Source organism: Euphorbia lathyris, chromosome 3 (assembly GCF_963576675.1).
Source record: "Euphorbia lathyris chromosome 3, ddEupLath1.1, whole genome shotgun sequence".
In the NCBI taxonomy this organism is placed as follows: domain Eukaryota; kingdom Viridiplantae; phylum Streptophyta; class Magnoliopsida; order Malpighiales; family Euphorbiaceae; genus Euphorbia; species Euphorbia lathyris.
The window spans coordinates 46,750,007-46,766,019 of record NC_088912.1 but is presented as its reverse complement, the minus strand read 5'-3'; the positions used below and the strand labels follow the sequence as shown (position 1 = coordinate 46,766,019).

General features: G+C 36.2%; 1 protein-coding gene across 1 annotated transcript; it reads right to left on the bottom strand.

Annotated features, from left to right (window-relative positions):
• Positions 1 to 6,329: 6,329 nt before the first annotated feature.
• Positions 6,330 to 13,643, bottom strand: LOC136223795 (peptidyl-prolyl cis-trans isomerase CYP21-1). Its single transcript, XM_066011969.1, has 7 exons — positions 13,278 to 13,643; positions 8,374 to 8,452; positions 8,129 to 8,176; positions 7,549 to 7,572; positions 7,249 to 7,431; positions 7,028 to 7,103; positions 6,330 to 6,665 (listed from the first exon to the last, which is right to left on the bottom strand). Exons 1-7 carry the CDS (start codon positions 13,374 to 13,376, stop codon positions 6,503 to 6,505), a joined length of 672 nt encoding a protein of 223 aa, XP_065868041.1. The 5' UTR covers positions 13,377 to 13,643; the 3' UTR covers positions 6,330 to 6,502.
• Between the last annotated feature and the right edge of the window lie 2,370 nt (positions 13,644 to 16,013).

Sequence of the window (16,013 nt, the reverse complement as noted above, 5' to 3'; positions counted from 1 at the left end):
AAATTGGTTTTAAAAATGCCTTAAATTGGCTGGTATTGGCTAAAATTGTGTAAAAGTCTCTAAAATTTTGGTAAAAATGAATGAAATTGGTCGGGAAAAAAAATCAAATTGTGTAATTTAAAAATATTTGTATGCAATTACATATTACTTTCACCCACAGGTTAAAGTAACTAGAAGTGGGTGAAAGTCTATGAAAGTGAGTAAAGCCTAGTAAAAGTGATTGAAAAAATAAATCAATGTTTCATGAAATAATACTTGAGTTAAAACAAGTTTACAAACACTTTTAGTTCCAATGAATTATACTTGAAAGTACTCATGACATGGTTTTTTTTTTCTTTTCTGAAATTGAATAAAATTGGTCGAAATAATAAATAAATGAAAATTGTACAATGTATGAGCATTTTGTTATAATTAAAGTAAAGAAAAAAAATATAGAAAAACGAAGAAAAATGTAAAATGGACAACAATGGTAAAAAAATCAAAATGGTTGAAATTATTTTGAAATAATAGCTCCAATATTTCATAAGATTACATTAAAAAAAAAATTGACTAAATGTATAGAGATTTTTTTTATTTCACACAATCACCAAATTTAATCTAATGTGAAATTTTCTGAAATTAACTAAAATTGGATTTAATCGACTAAAATTTGTTTAATTGAGTGGAATTGGTCAAAACAGACAAACAAAAACATAAAAATACATGTACGAGCAATTTGATATAATTAAATGGAGAAAAATATATAAAAGGAGCAACAATGGTGAAGCAAATGAAACTCGTTAAAAATATTCTGAAATATTAACTCTAAGATTACATTTAAACGTGTTTAAATACAGTTTCATACCAATTTCACTCAATTTAACCTTATATAAAACGTGTTTAAATACAGTTTCATACTTTTGAACTGAAATTAGTGAGTTGTACATGTCATTGAATTTTTGGAACAACAGTGATGATGATTAATTGACAGCAATGAGTGTTAGAATGAAACAAAAGTTTGATAAGTATTGGGGGGATCCAACAAAAATGAACAAGATCATTTAGTTTGCAACTGTTTTTTTATCCAATAGAAATATTTGAAGTTGTTAGAATTTCTCTTATTCAGTTTTATGGAGATGCACGTGGCACTCAAATTTTTTATAATGTGCATAATTCTTTTTTTGAATTGTTCCAAATGTATCAAAAAAAAATGCATGATGTGAAAGAAAAATCACGTGATATCTCAATTGAGCCATAAATAGTTGAGGTGGAGAATTCAACTGCTAGCAAATATGAACCTCCAAAATTACTGTTTCATAGAATGCACAAGAAACAGAGAGTAAACATTGAGGATAGTAGATGGGGGGTAAGAGATTAGAGTTGGATGTATATTTGTATAAAACTTTAGAAGAATATGTTAAAGGGTTTGATGTATTAAATTGGTGGAAGATTTATTCTGCAAGATTTCATGTTCTCAGTATCATGGCTAGAGATATATTAATTGTGCATGTTTCTACAGTGGCTTCTAAGTCTACTTTTAGCATTGACGGGCGAGTTATGGATGATTATAGTAGTTATTTATCTCCTGGTGTTATTGAAGTTTTGACTTGTACATAAGATTGGATTTGGACCAATCCTAATCCTTTATTTATTGAAGAAGATATAATGTTAAATAATTATTATCAGTTTTAATGGATTGTTGAATTTATTATTCGTAGAGTTTCAAGTAATGAGACTTTTAACATATGAGTCTGCTATGGGTAGTAATCCTAATACCAACCATTATTTGTAATTATTTTTGTGCTAATTTTTATATGGGATTGGACCCGTAAGAGCCTCTATATTATAAGATATATTGAAGATATTGAATATTCGGTCTAGTACCATAATGAATAATAGAAGAATAAGATGAAGATCCGAAAGGATCGAAGAAGATTCAGATCGAAGATCCGTAATTATATGAAGAAATTTTTCTTTGGCTATTATTACGGGTGCGAGAGCTTTCGGGTGTAACGGGAAAAGTTCGACGGTCGAAGTCATGCAAGTTAAAATTTGGAAAGCAGCGGAATGATGGTTGAAAGCGAATCAATTTTTCAGTGATTTCAAGTAGGATTCAGACAGAGCGGAGATTAGTTGTTGAATCGAAGTGAGCGATCGACTTGGGTGGAACCTCGGTTGTCGTTCGAGTGAATATGAAGATTCACTTATAGGAAGTCAGCTCGATCAACGAGGCCGTTGATCATCCAAGTGATGCCTTGGGCCAAGTCATCCCAAGCGCCCGCAGTTTGTTTTATATTTATATTTAGACTTATATAATTTTACAAGTATTCTACGATGTAATTTTGTTTAGTTATTCTTTTATTTCGTAGGTTCAATTTCTAGTTCAATTTTGATTGGTTAGTTAGTTTAATTCGAACAATGATTTGGTTGGATTCAACTTGAAACTTCAAGACAAAACTAATATTTTGATTGTATTTGTTGTTAGACCATTTGAGATTTAAGTATTTTAGTTGAATCACAATAATATTGATTAATTATTATGGGTGTGATCCAATTGGATTGGATTGAATATTTATATTCTTATATTTTCAAATTAACATCTTTTTCTAATGTATGTTCCACGGGGTTTTTCAGAATAGTATTAAGTTTAATTCTATAGTAGTCTTGTTTTGATGTGTTAAAGTATTAAATGTTCTTGTCTTGCCATAAGAAATCTTCCTAAGAAAAATCATATGTACTTTGTTCGGTCCAAACATGAACCGAACTGTACCGGATCCAAATAATTCGGTTCAATCCGGATCGAACTGGGTTATAATTTGATTTGATTCAATCCTTCAATTTGACTCGGTCTAATTTGGTTCAGTTCGATTTTTAGAAATATATTTTTTAAATATATTCGTTTCATTTCATGGTCTCTCTTTCTCTCCCTCAGCGAAGAATGCTGACTGATTTCATTTTCCATGGCTTGTCAATTAGAATCATTTCTTATGGAAATAAAATTAACGGAAGCGGAGGAATCAATGATTGATCCTAATAAAAGTTCAAGCATCCTTTTGAGTTTTTGTGGTAAACCTTGTTTGATTGTTAAATTTCAAAGGTATGACACAACCTCTTTTTGGTAACTAAAAGTAAATGTGAACGTGCTAATAACTAACCCAAACCATTTTAACCCGATTGATCCGACCCAACTAAAATATGATATAATTGGTTAAATATACTAATACTTTTTTCATTTCAGAAATAGAAGGTTACCATTCAAATTTTCAGATTGCTTAGTTCATGATGAAATTCAACAAGTGTACATACAGAAAATCATTAGAATAATTAATTTGTATTTTATAAATATTATGTTTATAGAAGGTCAAACGAATTTAATATTTAATTAAATTAACAAGTTATAATTGAAGGAGTTTATATTTGACTTTGGAAACTAGGGGAAACAGGAAGGGTAGTAACGCCTAACGTCCCTTCATGGTCCGCCGCCGCCAAGCGATCAGCAACACGATTCTGCTCTCTAAAAATGTGTCTGAACTCTACGAACTCAAAGGAGGAGCAAAGCCTTTTAATAGCTTTGATGAGGTTGCGACTGTTAAGACCCATAGAATGATTCTCAGAAATCATTTTGATTACTTCCAAATTATCAGACTCCGCAGAGAGCCTCTTAACACCCAGCCTTTTAGCAAGATTGATTCCAGTAAGAATAGCCCAGAGCTCCGCAGAAAAGGAAGAACCCAACCCTAAATTCTGGGAGAACCCAGAAAGCTAGGCGCCCCCTGCATCTCTAAGCACACCTCCAGCCGCAATCTTACCGTTACTGAGGCAGGAACCATCAGTATTCAGCTTCACAACCCCCTCTCTTGGCCTGCTCCATCCCACGAGATGGACATCACAACACTGAGAGGCTCTGGCAAGGGACTCTCCTTTGAAACTATCGATAGTAGAGAAAAGTTTTTTCGAGAAGAAATCAGCTAAGTTTGTCATAAAAACAGTTTTATCTCCAAAAATCTCCTCGTTTCTCCATTTCCAAACTTGGTGACAGATAATAGCAAAGAAAATGTCACCATGCTCCATGTATGGAAGCAACTTTCCTCTAACACCATCAGAGAACCAATCGACCTCAGAATGTGCCATGAAGGAAGAGAACATATGGTGTGGGAGAATTTTCCTCCAAACCTCTTTACTATTAGAGCAATCTCTAAGAGCATGGCACAAAGTCTCAACATGGCCTCTGCATCTACTGGAAGCTCCAGAATCAGCCAAGTGCCTTCTGTGCCTATCCGAATTAGTAAGAAGCCTGTCCTTAACGCCCAGCCACAGGAAACTCCTAATACGGAAAGGAACTTTAAGGGTCCAAATCGACTTCCACACATCCGAGGGAGGATCAGATCTAAAGAGAGAGAAAGCTTCAAAGGCCGATTTGCAAGAATAAACTCCATTGTTAGTCAGCGCCCAACAGTGCCTATCCAAGTCTTCCTCTTGATTACTCACCTTCACTCCCCGCATTCTAAGGAGAGTCTCAAGGCTAAAGAAAGTATCAAATTTTGACCAGATCCAGTCCCCTTCCGAGTCAACCACATCGGCAATCCTCCAGTTGCGTATATCACTAGGCGGGGGGGGGAAGAACACACCTCAATTAACGGTTTATCCCCAATCCAGTTATCAAACCAGAAACTAATGGACTTACCATTCCCCACCTCCAGGCCAACTCCCGAGCAGAACTCATCAAACACAGCACTAAGTCCTTTCCAGAGGAAGGAACAATTAGCAACTCTCTCTTTCGGGCCCCCGAAGATTTTGTCTTTCCGATACTTACCACAAAGGAGGCGAACCCAAAGAGAGGAGGGGTTTTGCCACATACGCCAAAGGAGTTTCATTAATAAAACTTTATTATTGTCCTTTGCTTTCCTAATACCCAGACCCCCAGAATCTTTAGGCTGGCAAACCTCACTCCAAGACACAAGATGGATCTTCCTGCCCTCCGCAGCTTCCCCCCACGGGAACCTACGGTTAATCTTTTCAAGATCATTAAGCACAGGATCCGGAAGCTTACAAGCCTGCATGATGTGATTGGGAGCAGCACAATTAACAGATTGAATTAACGTGAGGCGGCCAGCGAGAGACAAAGTCTTGGCTTTCCAAGTGGCACACTTCGAATTAGCTTTATCCAAAGTCTCTTTGAAGGAGCCTTTAGACACACGCTCACTGTGGAGGGGAACGCCCAGATACTTCCCAAGAGAATCAGTAAGAGGAATACCTGAGAGATCACTTAATCTCTTACAGACTCTCTGATTCATATTCTTAGAGCACATCATCCTAGATTTCTGGATATTAAGCTTCTGCCCAGAGGCCGAACAAAAACAATCCAGAATATCCATAATGACTTTCAACTGCTCCTCATTACCCTCAAGAAAGATATGGACATCATCTGCAAAGAATAAGTGAGTCACCTGGGGACAGAAGCTGTTGATCGCCACAGGGTGGAAACTCCCATTATCAATCGCATCCTGAATCAGGTGAGAGAGCCTCTCCATAGCAATAACAAAAAGGAAAGGGCTCATAGGATCCCCTTGACGGATTCCTCTGCCCGGGGAAAATTCCTCCGACATATCCCCATTGACCATAACTTGAAACACAGGAGAAGAAATACATACCTTAATTAAACTTCTCCAGCTGTCCGGGATTCTAACTCTCTCAAGGCTCTCCATCAAGAAATCCCAATTAATTCGATCATAGGCCTTCTCTAAATCCAGCTTCAGAGCCACAATGCCTTTCCTCCCCTTCCTAATCTTCATCGTGTGGACCATCTCTTGGGCGATCACCACATTATCCATCATTTGTCTACCAGGCACAAAGCTACCCTGATTCTGACAAATGATCGCAGGAAGAATGCCACGGATTCTATTAGAAGATAGGATTGAGGTTAGCTTCCCTAGGCTAATTCTTAGGTAGTTTGTTGTTTTTCGTTTTTCTTTTCCTTTTCTACCAAAAAAAAATATTTGACTTTAGAGATATATAGCTAAATTTCCCAAATGACTATTGAAATGTTTTATTTCTCTAAATTGCATCTTCCGTATAAATATTATAAAACAAAATTCCGGTTACGTCCTACCCCACAAGCTCTCAAATTTAAATATTTATGTATTCAAATCAAAATCAAATTCAACTAGATGGTTAAAAAAAGATTTGGTACATTCTTTTATGTTGGTTAGGGCTAAGACCAAAATTATTGAACTTGTAACATACTCAATTATTTGCCTTCTACAAAATTTCTGAAAACCATTAGAAAATTTATGATTTTTCAGTTTCATCCAGTAAGATATACCAAAAAAAGAGCAGTTAGAATTGTCAAATTACTGGGGTAAGAAATGAAATAATAATTAATAATAGCTGTAGAAGATGGAAAAACAAAAAGGAATATTCCATATTTGCAAGTAAACCTAACACTGGAGTGAGAGTCTAAAGCAGATTAACAGAGGACATTATACAAAGGTTATATATATATATCTAAGAAGTTGGGTTCATCTTATCTTTCGTCATCCCACTTGTTCTTTGGTATCTCTCCAGAATCAGCAATTACTACTTTCTTTCTGGGTTTTCCACTGTATGTTCCTGCTCCCCCTTCTATTGCATAAACTGTGTCCATCCCTTGAATTACCTTCCCGAATACGACGTGCTCTCCATCCAACCTGTTTTTCCCCCAAAACATGTTCACCCCATCAGATTACTAGCTTTCCATTCTCTAGAGCTACAATTGATTCAGACCCTCTAACCTCATTTCTGAGATAATATGTTTGAACAACTACACAAATTGCAGTACATCAAATAAACAAAATCATTGATAGTTATTTAGTCAATCCTTATCAAATTAGTTAATATTAAGTGAAATGTGGTGAAAAATGGCTTTCTTCAATGATTCATAGTTAAAAACTTCAGAGCAAGCAAAAACCAGAAAGGTTAAGTTGAAGAAATCTAGTAAGTTTCTGAGCAACAAACTTACATGTCAGTTACATATTATACTTACAGCACCAGTGATAAGAACAAAACTTACCAGCTAGCTTTGACAGTGGTAATAAAAAATTGTGACCCATTAGAATTTGGTCCTGAATTCACCATGGAAACAACACCTAAAAACAGAACATATATTAGATGAAACTCTTGGTTGAAATTAGAGAAGAATTAACCCTAAAGATCAAGCATGTTGACTTCAATTGAGTTACTACTTGAAAGTTGAAAATCATTAGTCAAGAATTTAGAAAAATTAAAACGAACCTGCATGTGAATGTTTTATCTTGAAATTTTCATCAGGGAAAAAGCCACCATATATAGAATCACTTCCCTTTCCATCACCGGTAACTACATCACCACCTTGAATAACAAACCCAGATACTATACGATGAAATTGAGTTCCTTTATAGTGAAGTACTTTACCACTAGCACCTTTCCCCTTCTCCCCTGCAGTGGAGAATGTAAATTATGTTAACAAGATAAAGTATATACATGGCTTCTATCGTGGCATCTATAGAATGTAAGGACCATAGAAACTAGAAAAGGGAATAAGGTCTCCAATACCTGTGCACAAGGCCCTGAAATTTTCTGCAAGAAAAAAACAGAAGCATTAGACAACTGAATGAGTACTCGAAAGAAATCATAGAAGTGCAAATGAACAGCACACATAAGCTTTACAGGTGAAAAATGGTAAGAAATAAATACCAAGCATATTAAACGTCAAACATCAAAGGCGTAAACCAAGAGAAGGAAGAAGAAATTTACTAGGTAGCACAGCCAAAAAAATTATTATGTGTCTAGGTGGTGGTACATAAGTGGACAGTTCATAAAGAACCATTTATTACGGTCAAAATTTGTTTTAAGCCAGAATATGCAGTTCAAATTCATATAGAAGAAGGATCACCCAGGTTATTCTAATAGTTTGTTATGTTTAAAATGACCCAAGTCGCCAAATTTAGCCATGTAAGATTGCAAAATTATTATAGTTTATGATAGAAATGCTAACAGTCTTCCATGTTCTATATTTGCAATTCCATCACATTATCCATAACCAAATATTCTGTAAATGAATTACAAAAAAAATATTCTGTAAATGAAAGTTAAATACTACATACAAAAATCCAACTTGGTACCAAGAACATACCTACAGTTTTTGGTACAACCAAACCATACAATCCAATAACAATCCTCCCTGCATTTGTTCAGGAACACAACTGAAGTTAAGAAGGCATGAAAAGGAGTTCAAACTTATGCAACATATCAGTGAATAACTGCCAAGAAAGCATGTAAATTTCAGATAATTCTTTGTTTCTTCTGATTTTCAATTAACAAAGGAACAATACGAAAGGATATTTTCACAAGATGTTAGTTCTTGTTGCAACCCCATACCTAAACGTTGCCCATCAATATCAATATCCAAATATACTCTATTGGTGATATCATAAACCTCTTCTGCCTTCAATTCATCCTGCATTAAATTTCAAAAGGAGGTGGAAATTTAGAAAAACAAGAAATTTAGAAAACCAATAAATTTTCACAATTTATAACCATAAATTTTGGTGTTATTTGCATTATAGAAACATAAACATTTAATATTTTGAATTAATGGAATGACAGAAAATTAGCTACGAGACTACAACGACTTCAAGTGCCTAAAATCAGATAACTGATATCACACCATTATTCATTCAACCCCGTTAAGTGCAAAAGCCTAAGAAAAATGAGTAGAATGAAAACAAACATTAAAGGGGAAAAGAAACAAGAAGTACTCGAAAGGGAGGTGTGTCGTGTATGCATTAATACTCCATTAATTACATGGAAAGTCTCCAATAGGTAAGACGAGACTCACTCTTCCTCTCTCAATTTTTTTTCCCAATTTTCTGTTGCAAGCAAAAGGATTTCCCCTTGCTAGGAAACAACTAATGAACCTAACATTTTGGAAATCCCTCTACCCATAGAGTAAATCTTAGATCTAGATCACCTTGCGAGAGAGTCCTACCAGTAATTAAATAGTTAAAGCCAATAGTTCTCACTTCACAGACTCGAGCTAAATCTAAAATCATTTTCTCATGACAAGTATAATATTAATATCACTGCCAACATGCACATAGAAAACATACATATTCTAGGACATCTAATCAACCATCTCTCCGATATGACATGTTAAACTTCCATCATTACATTGTGGATGGGACGCGGGGTATGTTTGTTATAAATAAAAACATAATCGTACATATCAAGTAGGATGGGTGGTTCAGAAAAATGCATTTGAAGTGAAGCATTTTCTATTCTTGGAAAAAAGAAAGAAAAACAACACGGTGCACAAAGCTTACACCGTGAGTGAGGTTCAGAAAGGGGTCAATCCCATTATGGGCCTATCTTACACAGCCTTTCCGAGCATTTTGGAAGAGGCCATTCCCATGATTTCAACCTTTGCGATCGCATGGCACACAGCAGCAACCTTACACCAAGGCTCCTTATTCTGATGAAAAGTTTTATAGCCAAAGTTCATATTTCTTACAACAACAACAAAGCCTTAGTCCCGAAATGATTCGGGGTCGGCTAACATGAACCATCATATAAAACCGTGAAAATCAAGTCGTGTCAGCGACACGGATTCGCTCCCTCCACTCCGTCCTATCCACTACCATATTTTCCTCAATTCCCAATAAACTCATATCACTCTCGATCACCCTCCTCCAAGTTTGCTTAGGTCTTCCCCTACCCCTCACCACTACATCCCTTTGCCACTCTTCGGTTCTCCTAACCGGCGCATCAAGCGCTCTACGTCTCACATGGCCAAACCACCTTAGTCGGTTTTCTCTCATTTTATTCTCAATAGATGTGACCCCTACTTTTGTCCTAATTATTTCATTACGCACCCGGTCCTTTCTCGTGTGACCACACATCCATCTCAACATACGCATCTCCGCCACCGACATCTTATGGATGTGGCAGTGTTTCACTGCCCAACACTCCGTACCATATAACAATGCTGGTCTAATTGCCGTCCGGTAGAATTTTCCCTTCAATCTATTAGGCATGCCGGGATCACAAAGGAAACCCGTAGCACTCTTCCACTTCGACCAACCAGCTTTAATCCTATGAGCAACATCTCCATCTACTTCTCCATCCGTTTGGATAATAGATCCTAAATACCGGAAGCAATCCGAGGCCTGAACAACTCTCCCATCTAGGATGATTGTCCCTGCCTCCCTACTCCTACGGCCGCTAAACTTACACTCCAAATATTCTGTCTTACTTCGACTCAACTTAAAGCCTCTAGATTCTAGAGTTTGCCTCCATAGTTCCAACTTCATCTCCACTCCTTCTTTCGTCTCCTCAACCAACACAATATCATCTGCAAACAGCATGCACCATGGTATACCATCTTGAAGTGAACTTGTTAGTTCATCCATAACGATGGCAAAAAGAAATGGGCTTAGTGCGGAACCTTGATGCACTCCAATCGTAATAGGAAACTCTTCAGTCTTCCCAACACTAGTACGTACACTCGTGCATACTCCCTCATACATGTCCTTTATGATGTCAATATATTTCCGCGAAATGCCTTTCCTTATCAAGGCCCACCAAAGTACTTCCCTTGGTACCTTATCATATGCTTTCTCCAAGTCAATGAAAACCATATGCAAGTCTTTCTTCTTATTTCGATAGTGCTCCATTAATTGTCTCATTAGATGGATGGCTTCCATAGTTGATCTTCCCGGCATAAAGCCAAACTGGTTTTCCGAGATCTTCACCGTCCTCCTTAGCCTTTGTTCAATCACTCGCTCCCAAAGTTTCATAGTGTGACTCATTAATTTGATTCCCCGATAGTTGGCACAATCTTGGACATCGCCTTTGTTCTTATACAAAGGGATTAAATTACTTTTCCTCCATTCTGATGGCATCTTATTGTTTCTCCAAATTTTGTTGAAGAACGTCGTCAACCATTCGATTCCTCTTTCTCCCAAACATCTCCAAATCTCAATAGGGATGCCATCAGGTCCTACTGCTTTCTTCAACTTCATCTTACTTAATGCCATTTTGACTTCACCCTTTTGAATTCTCCGCAGGCATTCATGATTTATCATATCGTGATGGATACTTATATCTCCAACATCTTGTTGGCGATCTCCATTAAATAAGTCATCAAAATAGGACCTCCATCGTTCCTTGATATCCTTATCTCCAACTAGGAGTTTCTGGTCCACATCCTTCACACATTTAACTTTTCCGAGATCTCGCGTCTTCCTATCTCTCATCCGAGCAATTCTATATATGTCTCTTTCCCCTTCTTTCGTATCCAATCTTGTATACAGATCCCGATTCACCTTTGCTCTAGCATCTCGTATGACCTTCTTTACTTCCCTTTTAGCCTCTTTGTATTTTTCGTAGTTCTCGTCACTCCTACATTTCCCCAATAGTTTATAGGATTCTCTCTTACTCTTTACTGCTTGTCGTACTTCTTCTGTCCACCAAGATGTGTCCTTACCCGGTGGCATGCTACCTTTAGATTCCCCTAGAACTTCCTTCGCTACTTCCCTTATACTATGCTCCATCTTATTCCATATCGAATCTATATCTGAATCCATATTGCAAGTCCAAATATCTTTTTTGGTCATCTCATCCACAAATTTTTGTTGATTCTCCCCTTGCAATTTCCACCACTTAATCTTAGTCTCTACTTGAGGTGTTTGTTTTCTTATACATTTCCTACTTCGAAAATCTAGCACCACTACTCTATGTTGGGTTGTCGTACTCTCACCAGGGATCACCTTACAATCAATATAACTCTTTCTCCAAGCACTCCTTACTAAGAAGAAGTCAATTTGGCTCGCATTACCGCCACTCCGATAAGTCACTAAGTGGGATGTTCTCTTCATAAACCATGTGTTCATGATACTCAAGTCATAGGCTGATGCGAATTCCAAAATATCATTTCCTGCTTCATTCTTATCTCCAAAACCATACCCTCCATGAACACTCTCAAACCCATCTCGCCTAGAACCCACGTGTCCATTGAGATCACCCCCTAGTACCATTTTTTCATCCCTAGGAACCTGTTGCACCACTTCCTCTAAGTCATCCCAAAAAGCTTGTCTTATAGACACATCTAATCCTATTTGTGGCGCATATGCACTAATGACATTCACAACCTCATCCCCTATCACTAGCTTAACACTCATAATTCTATCGCTCTTCCTAGACACCGCTACTACCTCATCAATATACTCCCTATCAATAAGAATACCTACTCCATTTCTACCCTTATCCTTTCCTGAGTACCAAAGCTTATAACCCCAAGGAGCTATCTCTCTAGCCTTAGCTCCAACCCACTTGGTTTCTTGTAGGCATAATATATTTATTCTCCTCCTCTTCATAACATCTACAATTTCAGCTAATCTTCCTGTCAAAGTTCATATTTCTTATGAGATTAAAATCCTTCCATATACATTCATGCACTATTCATTAGTAACACTGACTAAAAGCATTGTGCACAAGAGCACAAACAGGTGGATCTCTCATGTTACATGCAGAAGGCATATAAACACACTCCTTTTTACAACTTTAAAAAAAGTTCATCTCCTTCCTGTCAATCTGATACTCCTTAAAATTTGAAATGAGACTGGATAGGAAAGCAAACTAGAACAACAAATTCTATAAACAAAGCCACTTTTCAATCACAATAAAATGGGATGTCTGAAAATTAACACTGTATAACTCATGAAATGCTCCATACAAGAATGTACAGTTCAATAACTAAGAACACTGAACTCGAGATCAAATTTCCTATCCATCAAGTACTACATAATTCTACTTTCCATTATTGACCAGTTATGGATGCTCCGTCTGATACTCAACACCTTAATCATTTTGAACTATATACAAAGTAAAAGGAAAGGCTGAATCATAATGATAGTTGAAGAGAACTGAATTACTGAGCTTAAACATTTCCGGCAATTTTCGACCAATATAAGAAATCACTGTATATAGAAAGAGAAAGCATAATCGTTCACAGTAGAGAGAAAGCATAAAAGTTCAATTACGAATCAGTAAAAACTAATTCGTCTATAGGATTAAATTCACGGGCAAAGCTCAAAATGTAGAGTCCAGTAAGCAATTATGAAAACCGCAATTAGATCAGGGAAAACAAACAGAAGCGCGTTTACCATCAGAAAGGCAAGGCAAAATCATGAAAATCGAAATCAAATAATAGCAATTAATCAGATCCGAAAGAAAACATATTAAAAGCACAAGAAGGGGAGTAAGGTAAATCAAGAAAACCTCACCTTTCTGGGGTTAATGAAAGTGAAAACAATCAAAATGGTGAAGACAATGAACATGAGGAGGAACTTAGGATGAAGCCAAACAGGCATCTCTCTACGCATAGCTCGAAAGGATAAACAATTATTCTACCCTTGGATCAACATCAATTTCTACTTTATTGATGATCAGACACTGCGATAGTGAATCAACAGCGCAGAAAAAAATCGATTAATAAGAGAGAGAGAGAGAGGAAAACAATGGCAGTAGTGGTCGTCTCAACCCGGACTGCGTAAATGCTGGGAAATAATTGCCGCCCGAGGCGCTGAATGTGGAGAGTATGTGGGAGATTTAAACCATTTTCTTAATCCAAACTTTATTACATGAAATTTAATCAAATATATCAACAACTTGTCTCTTAGTACTATTTATTTAAGGCCTTTTATGGAAATATAGCAAAAAAAAACACTCAAAACAAGTTCAAAAATAAAATGGATGAAAAGTTGAGAAACATGTATGACTCCTTCAACAACAACAAAAGAAAAGGAAAAAAAAAATCCTCTTTTAAACTTCTTAAATTTGAAATTTGCTATCCAAATTGTACATCTTGTTGTTGTTTGAGAGTTTTAATTTTGATACCAAAATTGTGAAAAATGGTGGTGAAATAAAATAGATCGAGTAAATCAGTTTTTTATAGCGTGTATGAAAATTTTCTCCTAAGGATTTAGATAAGAATTTAGAAGATATGTTTCAATGTTTCATTGATGTTCTTGCAAAATAGAAATTGGTCGGATTTCTGTAAAGCACTATGACACTCAAGTCAGTTTTAATCTAAGAGAAAGAGAAACAATAGCAACACAATTTTGTACTAGAGTTTCCTATGTAGAATAGAAAATTTATATTGAAAAAAAAGATCTATCTTGATATTTAGAAACTCAAAGTATGAAGGAAAAGAATGTGACTGAATTGTATTATTATCTCAACAGAAATTACAACAGAATGAATATACAGAATATGATCATAGTTCTATTTATACATGAAGAATAATAGCTAACAGATTCTAGAAGTTTCCTAACAAACTATCTAACTTCTATTTGTTGCAATCCTCTGCTTTAGGCTTCACTATTCTATTTTGAGTCTATTTAACATTCCCCCCTCAAACTGGTATGTGATTCACAATACCAAGTTTGGATAAGAAAGAATCCAATTGTGCTCTTGTCATTGTTTTTGTAAAGAGATCTACGAGTTGGTTAATGGTTGAGATATGAGGTGTGACAAGAAAACTTTGTTCCATATAGTCTCTAACAAAGTGTATATCTATGTCAAAATGTTTTATCCTTTCGTGATCTCCTGGATTTGCTGCAATTGCTATGGTTGATGTATTATCGCAGTAGATTGATATTGGTAATGTAACTGGAATTTTGAATTCCTTCATCAGGAAAGAAATCCATTTCACTTCTTTAGTTGTTACTGGAAGACTTCGATATTCCGCTTCTGCTGAAGAAGTGCTTACAATGGACTGCTTTTTGCTTTTCCATGCTACAATTTAAGCACCAATGAAAACACAGTAACCGATTGTTGATCTTCTTGAGCTCCTGCAAACTGCCCAATCAGCATCACAATATGCTTTGAGTGTTAGAGATGTTTGCCTTAGATAAAAAAAAATCCCTCTTCCTATCGCACCCTTAAGGTATCTCGAGATGTGAATAGCTGCTTCCATATCATGTTTGTGAGGTTTAGACATATGATGACTTAACTGTTGAGTTGAGAAACAAATTCCAGGCCTGGTAAACCCCAAATACAACAATCTCCCAATCAATCTCTTAAATTTGTCTGGTGAATCAAACTTCTTTATAACCTCATAGTTTTTGTATCCTGATGGTGGTGGAGAAAATGATACTGTTGCTGCAGTAAAATTTGCATCTTCTATGAGATCTTTTATATATTTTGTCTGTGAAATAATCATGCCAGACTGTGATCTTGCCACTTCTATACCAAGGAAGTATTTGACATATCTAATGTCCTTGATTGTAAATGCCTTATGTAAAAAAAGCCTTGACATTGATTATTTCTTCTTCTGAAGTGCCAGTTATCAGAAGATCATCCACATAAAGAACAATAGCAGTATACTCTTCTCTTTCAACTTTAGTATATAAGCAATAAACAGGTTTTGATCTGCTAAAACCAAATTGCAGTAACTTAGTTGTCATCTCTTTATTCCATTGTCTTCCAGCCTGTTTCAGGCCATAGAGAGATTTGGTCAATTTGCATACTTGACCTTTCTTTGCCTTAGCATATCCTTCAGGTGGAAGCATGTACAATTCTTCCTCAATGAAACCATGCAAATAGGCATTATTAATGTCTATTTGATAAACTGGCCAGTTGTGAGCTGCTGCTATACACAGAAAGGTTCTAACTGTCACAACCTTAGCAAAAGGTGAATATATTCATTATAATCAATGACATACACTTGATTATAACCTTTAGCAACCAATCTCGCCTTGAACCTGTCCACGGTTCCATCTGGATTTCTTTTAATTCTAAAACCCCATCTTAATGCAATGCCTTTTCTTCCCTTCTGGCAGAAGAACTAGATTCCAAGTGTTATTTTCTTCCAATGCTTGTAGTTCCTGCTACATTGCCATAATCCACCTTGGATCTTGTGTTGCCTCTGCATATGACTTAGGTTCCTTATCTTCAGCCAAATTGACTACGAAGGTAGTATGTAAAGGACTAAAAGTTGGTAAAAGATATAAGTTTTG

What these genes read in the sequence shown, in the direction of transcription:
- LOC136223795 (XM_066011969.1), bottom strand. Translation starts at nt 13,376, where the DNA reads ATGCGTAGAGAGATGCCTGTTTGGCTTCATCCTAAGTTCCTCCTCATG. An exon ending in CTTTCATTAACCCCAGAAAG is followed by an intron (nt 8,453 to 13,277) that starts GTGAGGTTTTCT and finishes AATTTAATGCAG; the next exon opens with GATGAATTGAAGGCAGAAGA. An exon ending in GGTTGTACCAAAAACTGTAG is followed by an intron (nt 7,573 to 8,128) that starts GTATGTTCTTGG and finishes TTTTTCTTGCAG; the next exon opens with AAAATTTCAGGGCCTTGTGC.